Genomic DNA, 10,825 nt, shown 5'->3' on the forward strand with positions numbered 1-10,825 from the left:
TAGACACAGTCACCTACGAGAAATTGTTGGTGGCTTGTTCTTTCATCCCTCTCAATTACTCACCTAGTCCCACTGAGTCCACCTATGAATCACACACACCTGATTCTCCCCAAATGTGCTGTTACTCTCATGCCACTTATTACTACATGTTAGCAGGTATTACCAGGTATAACTGCAGGCCCTGCCTGCCTCCAATCTGTGACATACCACAATTCTTTCTTCACAAGCCACCCAGAGTGAGCTGTGAAAAGCAATGTTACATCCCTTCATTTTACCTGCTCCTAGTCCACTAGGCTTGAAGTGCCCCTCGAAATGCTAAGTTCTTTCCCATCTGACAGTCACCTCAAATGGTGCCTCCATGCCTAGAAGCTGTCTTCACCACCAATCCTGTCTGTCCACGGACTTACTTCCCTTCAGGAATTAGCTTAAATCTCACCCCTGTAGTGTCCCCTGACTAGGTCTTCTAAAGTAATTCCCCCAGTGTTCCCCTTCTTTATATCAGGCTCTTTTCCTTCTCAGTACATTTATCACTGTATCTGTGTAACATGTTTGTAAAAGGCCATCATTGTTTAGACTATGAAGTCTAAGATGGTAGGGATTATGTAAGCACTTTGGTTTATCACCTAAGTTTTTAGTAAGTATATTGCATGGGACAGAAAAGGCCCTCCATAAGTATCTGTGAGGTGGGAGGAGGAGAAGACGAAGGACAGCATCTAGTTAAGGACTCTTTCTGTGACAGAGCAGAGATGAGTTGGACACCCATCACCTCAGGCCTAGGCTCCAATAGTACCTCCTGATGAGCCTCCCCTCATGTGGCCTCTGACTCTGGGACACTACCCTGAATCTGTCACCTGTGGAGTCAGCTCTCCCAAGATGTGTGGCACCCACAGTGCCCCACACACCAGCCAGATTTAGGATACTACCAGATCATCCAGAAGTGTATGGCTTGGAGGTTTGCCCATTCAGGACATGGGTCCTCAGCTCCAAGAAAGATGAAACGCAGACTTGTCACAGCCTGAGTAATCCAGAGACATAAAGACCAAAAGGAAAATCAGGAGGCTGGGCCGGGCGCAGTGGCTCATGCCTGTAATACCAGCACTTTGAGAGGCCGAGGCAGGCAGATCACAAGGTCAAAAGATCAAGACCATCCTGGCCAACATGGTGAAACCCAGTCTCTACTAAAAATACAAAAATTTAGCTGGGCGTGGTGGTGCGCACCTGTAGTCCCAGCTACTCTGGAGGCTGAGGCAGGAGAATCACTTGAACCTGGGAGGCGGAGGTTGCAGTGAGCCAAGATGGCGCCACTGCACTCCAGCCTGGCGATAGAGTGAGACTCCGTCTCAAAAACCAAGGGGCACAGAAACCACTGCAGGCAGATACAAAGTACTTACATTGCTGGAGACTCTGCAGGTGAAATAGTTTAGTGACCTCTTTTGCTAACAAAGATTTTCAGTGAAGGGAATGGAAGGAAAAACTTTAAATGTGGAAACAAAAAACAAAATATTAATGCTGAGCCAGGAAGCTGAAATACGAAGAAATCAGAAACAGGGCCCCCAGAAAGGCTGGGGGTTGGGGAGAGTCACAGAGAAAGACTCTAGCCCTCTATTCTGTGGCAAACAGGTCCTCACCAAGGATGGCGGTTAGGTGCAGATGTCACAGCTCAATACTGCCAGAATGGGTAGTTCTGATGCCACTTGCATCACAGCACAGAAAACAAAGAGAAGGGAAAGCATCCAGTGTGCCCTGCATTCAGCACACTGATAGAAAAGCTGACCAAGCAAACACACAAAGAAAACCACCTCCCCAACATAATTTATGAATACTGACACAAAAACCCTTTAAAAATTCAAGACTCCAGCAGCACATTACAAAACTTCTGTATCTATTATACTCCTATGTTAACTGCTCAAAGGAGAATTGTGTGACCACTTTAGTATGCTCTAGAAGGGAAATAGGAGATATTACCGATTTTTATTCATTCGAAAAGACAACATGACTATTTGTTAATCCAGATAAAACTGATTTGAATCAAAGCAGAATCTAGCATCAAGCTCATCAAAACCTAGAAACTTTTCCATTTAAGTCAGAGACTAGATACCAACTCTTTTTTTTTTTTTTTTTGAGATGGAGTCTCGCTCTGTCGCCCAGGCTGGAGTGCAGTGGCGCGATCTCGGCTCACTGCAAGCTCCGCCTCCTGGGTTCACGCCATTCTCCTGCCTCAGCCTCTCTGAGTAGCTGGGACTACAGGCGCCCGCCACCATGCCCGGCTAATTTTTGTATTTTTAGTAGAGACGGGGTGTCACCGTGGTCTCGATCTCCTGACCTCGTGATCCACCCGCCTCGGCCTCCCAAAGTGCTGGGATTACAAGTGTGAGCCACCGTGCCCGGCCGATACCAACTCTTTAAACTCTGAGCTTCACACGATTTTGGACATACTACCCATGATGAATACAACCACATGATGTAACACGACTGTTACAGATGATAAAAAAATTGGCCGGGCATGGTGGCACATGCCTGTAGTCCCAGCTACTCAGGAGGCTGAGGTACGAGAATCACTTGAACCCAGAGGGTGGAGGTTGCAGTGAGCTGAGATCGCACTGCCCTCCAGCCTGGGTGGCAGAGGGAGACTCTGTCTCAAAAAAAAAAAAAAAAAAAGAGAGAGAGAGATAAAATATATATATATATATATATATTTTGAGATGGAGTCTCGCTCTGTTGCCCAGGCTGGAATGCAGTGGTGCAATCTGGGTTCACTGCAACCTCTGCCTCCCAGGTTCAAGTGATTCTCCTGCCTCAGCCTCCCAAGCAGCTGGGACTACAGGTGCGAGTCACCACGCCCAGCTAATTTTTGTATTTTTAGTAGAGACAGGGTTTCACCATGTTGGCCAGAATAGTCTCGATTTCTTGACCTCATGATCTGCCCACCTCAGCCTCCCAAAGTGCTGGGATAACAGGTGTGAGCCACCATGCCCGCCCAGCCAAAAAAGATCAAAGAATTTAAGAGCATGACAAGTTCATCTGGAACAACTATGCAAGACCATGAGGTAGGATTAACCTGATCAGGTAATAGTAATAATGAAAACCTAATTAAATGTAATACACATCCCAACAGGATTTTCTCAATGAACACTGACAAGCTCAGAATAAGTGTTCATCTGGAGAAATAGATGGCTAAAGCCAGCTAAGACTTTTTCTTTTTTTTAAATAACAAGGGGAACTACTACATATCAAAGTGCGGTAACATGGCATTTACTCAGAGGCAGAAAAGATCAAGGCAGAGTCCATAGAGGCCTGTATATAGACAGCTATTTAGTCCATGACAAATATGGTATTTCCAATAAGCAGAGGATGAACCCCACCCATACATAAAAGGCAATTCCAGATAAACCGAACTAAAAAGAAAAAAATTTAAGTGCTGTGATCCCAGCACTTTGGGAGTCTGAGTCAGGAGGATTGCTTGAGCACAGCAGTCTGAGGTACATAACAAATACCACAACATATTGAAGTGTTTGGATAATCTACCTATATATGATACAGAATCTAAAACAGAAACAAAGACATACTTGAAAAGAAAAAGAAATTATAAAACTTCTGTATAAAGACTACATAAAGGTAGACAATACATAGTCTGGGATATGATATTTCAATATTAACATCCAGAACACAGAGAATTCCCACAAATAAACAAGAAAAAAATGGGAAAATACATGAACTCACAAAAGAAAAAATACAAACAGGCCACAGATTTATAAAATATGTCCAACTTGGTCCGTTGTGCGGAAAATGTGAACTAAATTGAACATATTGTATTTATCCCATCAGATCTGCAAACCTTAAAAAGACCATTACAAATTGCTGTTGATAAAGAAAAAAAAAGTTGTCATTTACTTCAGCCAACTCTACGTATGCTGAAGGATTTTTAATTTTTTTTTTGAGACAGGGTCTCACTGTCAACCAGGTTAGAGTGCAGTGGTATGATCATAGCTTACCATAACCTCAAACTCCTAGCCTCAAGCAATCCTCCTGCCTTGGACTCCCAAATTGCTGGGATCACAGGCATGAGCCCCTGTGCCTGGACTATTTTTAAAGATTTATATATATATACACACATATGTATTTTTTACATATATATATATATATATTTTTTTTTTTTTGAGATGGAGTCTCGCTCTGTCACGCAGTAGCATGATCTCTGCTCACTGCAACCTCCATCTCCTGGGTTTAAGCGATTCTCCTGCCTCAGTCTCCCAAGTGGCTGGGATTACAGGCGCCCACCATGTCCAGCTAATTTTTGTATTTTTAGTAGAGATAGGGTTTCACCATTTTGGCCAGGCTGGTCTCAAACTCCCGACTTCAAATGATCTGCCTGCCTTGGCCTCCCAAAGTGCTGGGATTATAGCCATGAGCCACCATGCCCGGCCTATTTTATTTTTTTAATAGAGACAGAGTCTCAAACATCCTCCCACCTCAGCCTCCCAAAGTGCTGGGATTACAGGCATGAGCCACCGTGCCTGGCCTTAAAGGATTTGAGATGGCAATTTGTCACTACCAGATTTTTAGTTTCCAACATTGGTTGATCTTGTAGTTCCATTTTTAGAAATCCAACCTACAGAAAAATCAACTTGTTCGTGCAAAAAAAAAAGCATGCAAGGAAGTTTTCTGCAGTAAATTTAATGTCCCTTAAAAGAAGAAAAATCAAATGTGGACCACACTGAAGCTGTTAAGAATAAAGCAGAAGTCGGGCACAATGGCTCATGCCTGTAATCCCAGCACTTTGGGAGGCCAAGGTGGGTGAATCACTTGAAGTCAGGAGTTCAAGAACAGCATGGCCAACATGGTGAAACCGTCCTTTACTAAAAATACAAAAATTAGCCTGGAGTCATGGTGCTCACCTGTAATCCCAGCTACTGTGGAGGCTGAGGCTAGAAAATCACTTGAACCCGGGAGGCGGAGGTTGCAGGGAGCTGAGATCACTGCACTCCAGCCTGAGCAACAGAGCGAGACTCCATCTCAAAAAATAAATAAAATAAAGCAGACCAGACAGACATGGTGGCTCATGCCTGTAATCCCAGCACTCTGGGAGGCTGAGGTGGATGCATCACTTGAGCTCAGGAGTTCAAGACCAGCCTGGGCAACATGGTGAAACACTGTCTCTACAAAACAAAAAAATTAAACGGGCATGGTGGTACATGCCTATAGATCCAGCTACTTGAAAGGCTGAGGTAGCAGGACAGCTTGAGTCCAGGACGCGGAGGGTGCAGTGAGCTGAGATCATGCCACCGCACTCCAGCCTCGGTGACAGAGACCCTGTCTCCAAAACAAAAAGAAGCTGACCTGTCTGTATTATAACACCTCCAAAATGTATATATATATTCACATACTTCACGTAAGCCTATATAAGTCTGGCTGGAAATACACACCAGGGTTACCAGTGATTATGAGGGGAGGGCAGTAGACAATGCATGTAACAAACTAAGGGAGCCCCTACTGTCAACACAAGTATCACCTGCCACCAGCAACAGGTTCACTTTCAACCAAGCAGGACACTGCTGATTCTGGAGCCAGAGAAAAACTTAGAGTTTGGTTCTGCAACTGCTCATCACAGCATCCCACCTGGGGTATCCCAATGTCTACTGCTTTTCCAAGATATTGGGCCCTGACTAATCAGTTGGCCCCTTCCCTGTAGGGGCTTCCCATGTCTGGTTCTCACCTGGAATGGTGTCTTGAGGAATTCCTCTCTCCACTGGCCAGAAATCTTCTGCCTCCTCTAACTGAGATACCACATCTGGTTTGGAAAGCTGATGTTCTGCTCAAAGGAAAAGAGACAGGGCTTGTGGGGGTCTGTGTTCAGGAGAAAATGCTATCCCACTGCAGCACAAGCCGTCTCCAGCTTCTCCCCTGCTAAGGCACGACATGACTTCTGGCCTAGAGCAATGAACACAACTCCATCCATCCCTGTTGTTGGCTTTCCTAGACCCCTTTGCCAAGCAGCTAAGGGGCCCAGTTCTGGTCAGCCAGACACAAAGGGAGATCGATCGGTCAGCGGGGAAAGCTTTTGCTTTCTGGTTAAACATGACAGCTGTGAAAGAGAGTTGGCCGAGGCTACCCCTTCTCGTTTCTGCCTTGAACACAGACGCAGTGCTTGGAGGCACAGTTGTGCAATGACTGGGGGAACATGGAAAGGTTCACAATAACCAGAGTTTGAAGGGACAGGCTTTTTTCTTTTTTTTTTTTTTGAGATGGAGTCTTGCTCAGTTGCCCAAGCTGGAGTGCTGTGATCCGATCTCAGCTCACTGCAACCTCCTCCACCTCCCAGGTTCAAGCAGTTCTCCTGGCTCAGCCTCCTGGGTAGCTGGGGTGCTCGGCTAATTTTTGTATTTTTAGTAAAGACAGAGTTTCATCATGTTGGTCAGGCTTGTCTAGAACTCCTGACCTCAACTGATCTGCCTGCCTCAGCCTCCCAAAGTGCCAGGATTATAGGCGTGAGCTACCGTGCCTGGCAGGGACAGGCTCTTTGATGCTACTCCTAAGCTGTTGGGACACTGGCATCACACTGTCTGGAATTTCCGTGGAGTTTTTTTTTTTTTTTTTAAAGAGACACGGTCTATGTTGCCCACGCTGGTCTCAAGCAATCCTCCTGCTTCAGTCTCCTAAAGTGAGCCACCATGCCTGGCCGGAACTCTTGTTACAAAAACAGTAAGCATCCACTACTGCAGCTGAAAACATCCCTGACAGACCCATCTCCCTGGTATTCAGGGAGGGATGGACTAGGCAATGCTTCAGAAGTCGTACTGAAAAGCTGCCCTTTTCCTACTGGTGCCCCTGCAGTCTGAGCCCAAGCAGACACATACTTCAGAGGTGCTACATTTGTGCTACAAAGCACAGATCCTTCTTGACCTGGAGGCCAGCCTTACCCACTGAGACCAGGTTCCTGTAGTTCTCCAGCATCACTTCCCTGTACAGGGACTTCTGTTTGAGGTCCAGCAGTCCCCACTCTTCCGGGGTAAAACCCAGTGTTACATCTTCAAAGATCACTGGTTCCTAAAAATCCAGATTCTTGTTCAGCCACGGGCCATCCGCATCCACGACAAAAGAAAGACAGGGGAGGCTGACCAGGCCAGTGAAAGCACAGAATGGTCTACAAGATGATCCAAGGGCATTTTGGGAGTCTCATCCTGAGTTCCTGTCTTTGTCTGAAACCCCAAGCAAACCCAAGCTTGACTCTATTCAGGTTACAATAAGGAGAGCAACACATGAGACCTCCGTAGCATATGAAAATCTGTCCATTTATTTTATTTATTTATATATTTATTTATTTATTTGAGAGAGAGTCTCACTCTGTCTCCTAGGCCGGAGTGCAGTGGCGCAATCTTGGCTCACTGCAGCCTCCACCTCCCAGGTTCAAGCGATTCTCCTGCCTCAGCCTCCTGAGTAGCTGGGATTACAGGCGCCCACCACCACGCCCGGCTAATTTTTGTATTTTTAGTAGAGATGGGGTTTCACCATGTTGGTCAGGCTGGTCTCAAACTCCTGACCTTGTGATCTGCCTCCCTCGGCCTCCCAAAGTGGGATTACAGACGTGAGCCACTGCACCCGGCCCTATTTTTCTTTTTTCTTTTTTTTTTTTTGAGACGGAGTCTCCGTCTGTCGCCCAGGCTGGAGTGCAGTGCCGCGATCTCGGCTCACTGTGCAAGCTCCGCCTCCTGGGTTCGCGCCATTCTCCTGCCTCAGCCTCCTGAGTAGCTGGGACTACAGGTGCCCGCCACCACGCCCGGCTAATTTTTTGTATTTTTAGTAGAGACTGGGTTTCACCATGTTAGCCAGGATGGTCTCAATCTCCTGACCTCGTGATCCACCCGCCTCAGCCTCCCAAAGTGCTGGGATTACAGGTGTGAGCCACCGCGCCCGGCCCCCTATTTCTTATTCATTTGAAAATTCTGACTTTGAGAGTGGCGCGTATGCCTCCTAGGGAATTCTCTGAGCTGCACCATCACACCCAAGCCGTCAGCCCCTACCCAGGGCCCTGATACTTCTTTCTATCTCCTTCACCTGTCAGGGATCCATCCTCACCTGTCTTTTCTACTTGTTATTGAACTCTGCTGCTGCCACCTCTTGCTTCATGCCAATTTATCTGCTGAAATCTAAACATAAGCCTGATCCCTGCATAGACCTTTGGGAGGCCGAGATGGGTGGATCACCTTAGGTCAAGAGTTCGAGACCAGCCTGGCCAACATGGTGAAACCCCCGTCTCCACAAAAAATACAAAAAAAAAAAAAAAAAAAAAAAAATTAGCTGGGCATGGTGGCACATGCCTGTAGTCCCAGCTACTCGGGGAGGCTGAGGCAGGAGAATCACTTGAACCCAGGAGGCGGAGGTTGCAGTGAGCCAAGATCGCGCCACTGCACTCCAGCCTGGGCGATAGAGGGAGACTCCATCTCAAAAAACAAAAAACAAATAAACAAACAAAAGACCTGTCAATTACTCTTCCCAGTATAAAGGATACAAAGAAGAGCCTTAACCTGGCCTTCAGAAGCCCCTACAATCTGGTCTCTATTCTAACTACACCCTTGGAAAACCAAGCAACCTGCAGTTCCACCATCACGCAGGATCTCTCATGCCCAACCAATCTCTATCCCCTTCCCGAGGTGCTCTGGAGGATGAGGGTATTTCAGGGAAGGTGGTATCTCACCACCGTCCGCATCCGCCCAGGTGCGGTAGGGGACTCAAAAGCCGAAGGAAGCCTCTACTCACACAGGACCAGGCCGTCGGAAGCCTTGAGGCCATAGTTTCCTCCTTCTCAATGTGTCTCTGGTGGAAGTGGGCAGAGTCCTGAGGAAACCGAAGTTGGGAGGGGAGGGAGAGGCGTAAGGGGTCCGCTGGGGAGCTACCGCAGCCTCCGCCCAGGAACGGCTCCCTCAGCGGGAAATGACAATTCCACCCAAACTGGAAAACGCCCAGAGTGAGTCATAGGACTCTCACAGGACTGGATAGGACCAGTTTTCCCCTCCCCGAAAGGACACCGAGCCTCCTCTGTCCCGCGCATCGGAGGGGATCGCCTCCCTGGCCCAGACCCCACGCTCCCGGAGGCGATCTGTTCTCTCCACCCCGGCGCCCCGAAAGCACTGTCTCCCCTCGGGGTTCCGGGTCACCGACCCCATCCCACAGAGCGGCGGGAGGACTGCAGGCACGGCCGGCTCAGGGTACCCGAGCTCGGCGGGAAATGCAGAGGCCGCGCTCGCCCCCAACTAACGGTTCCGGACCCGCCCAGCGCAGCCCCCGACGGACGCAGGTTTCGCGCGGCACTCACCCGGCGCGAGCCGCACAATGGCGCCCGTCGGCCGGCGGCGAAGTGCGTCAGCCCGCCGTCCCGGACTACAACTCCCAGACGCCCCCGCGGCGCGCCAGCTCGCCTCACCCAGCGGCGGCCATCTTGACTGGCCGGTTAGGGGCGGCAGGCGAAGCCGGGGACAGCAGGAGGAGGGTACTCGTCGATGTCCCTCGGCGGTCCAGCTGGGCAAGGGGAGGCCTCTGGTGAGGGACGCTAGGCCGCAGGGCCCCACACTAATGTGGACGGCGACTTGAGCTGGGAGAGAGTCGTGCCCTGCCACAAAGGCGACCACTCTTGGGGCAGAGCAGAACCTGGAGAAAGGAAAGGAGCTGGACAGGGGTCAGGCCGGAAGTGCTGGAGTGGGTGATGGTTGGGTGGTGTTGGGGGCGGGATTAATTATGACGTCCCTTGGGAAGAGGAAGGACGGGTAGGGCCGGAAGTGCGGGGGGCGGGCCTAACTGGCCGTCCATCTGGGTGGAGGGGCGGGGACAGGGAGGGCGGGGAGAATGTAGGAGGCGGGGCTAGAGTCCACGCAACTTTTGGGGAAGGGGGGGCGACTGGAAGACGGAAGTCGCGGGGGGAGTGGGGAGAGGTACTGAAGTTCCACCAGTTTCAAAGGCGAGAAAGAAGGGGAAGACTGGGAGAGCCGGAAGTGTGCAGGAGTTGGGACTGACGGCACCTATGTTTCTGGGAGATGGGTCCTGCCTGGAAGTGAGGGTGGACAGGGCCAAGTGTCCACTCAAGGTCAGGGAGGGGAAGGAAACTCGGAGGACCGGAAGTGTGATGGCAACGTGGCCAAACGTCCACCCGAGTTTTGGGGATTAGAGGAAGGGAGTAGGAAGGTCAGGGGAGTGCAAGGGGAAGGAGGGAAGGCTAGGTGGACCGCAAGTGTGATGGAAATGAGGCCAAACGTCCACCCTAGTTCTGGAGAGATGATCAGGGCTAAGTGTACCCCAGGCATTGGGGAGGAGGAGCAGGACCCTCTGCCTCGTGTCCGCCTGTGGTCCAGTTTGCTCCTGGAAGCTGAGGTGCTCATGTCTAGGGAGAGGAAACCTAAGTCTGTAGCTGTCCAGGACCTGGTGTGTGCCACCCATCCTTGGGCCCAGGGTGCTCTCATTTTCCTTGGGAGTTCAGGACAAGGAGATATTCTCTTGGCTTCCTCAAGGACCGACATCTGGTGTTTTCTTATCTTCCTTAGGTCCCAGGTCCTGGTATGGTCTTGTCTTCTTGGGACCTGAGGGCCCTAATGATCTCTCTCCGTGCTCAGGGTCCTGTGTACTCTTTCTTGATATTTCCTGGCAGGTCTCAGCAGCCCTCTGCCTCCCTCTGGTGGTCGTGTACACTGCCTGCTAAACTTGTTCCACGGGTTGTTGGTTTTTTTGGTCACTGTGGAGGATCCAACCTCAGGCTACACATTGTTTAATTGTTGTTGCTGTTAGTGTGTTGATTTTGGCATAGGAGTATTTACTCAGAGACTGTGCAGATATCTTATAG

The 10,825-nt window shown here is 49.3% G+C and overlaps 1 protein-coding gene across 6 annotated transcripts in view; it reads right to left on the reverse strand.

Annotated features, from left to right (window-relative positions):
• The window catches only part of ZNF274 (zinc finger protein 274), a 30,850-nt gene extending 21,044 nt beyond the window's left edge, over positions 1-9,806 (reverse strand). The window contains exons 1-4 of one of the 6 annotated variants that reach the window (XM_055239816.2): positions 9,311-9,805; positions 8,755-8,832; positions 6,918-7,044; positions 5,714-5,809 (exon numbers count right to left, since the gene is read on the reverse strand). In XM_055239816.2, coding sequence (XP_055095791.2) covers positions 5,714-5,809; positions 6,918-7,044; positions 8,755-8,787 — 256 coding nt within the window. In that variant the 5' untranslated portion in view covers positions 8,788-8,832; positions 9,311-9,805. Of the gene's footprint in view, positions 1-5,713; positions 5,810-6,917; positions 7,045-8,754; positions 8,833-9,156 lie in introns of all 6 variants that reach the window. The other 5 variants (XM_055239817.2, XM_055239820.2, XM_063615284.1 and 2 more) reach the window with 5 other exon arrangements.
• Between the last annotated feature and the right edge of the window lie 1,019 nt (positions 9,807-10,825).

Source organism: Symphalangus syndactylus, chromosome 13, assembly GCF_028878055.3.
Source record: "Symphalangus syndactylus isolate Jambi chromosome 13, NHGRI_mSymSyn1-v2.1_pri, whole genome shotgun sequence".
Taxonomy (NCBI): domain Eukaryota; kingdom Metazoa; phylum Chordata; class Mammalia; order Primates; family Hylobatidae; genus Symphalangus; species Symphalangus syndactylus.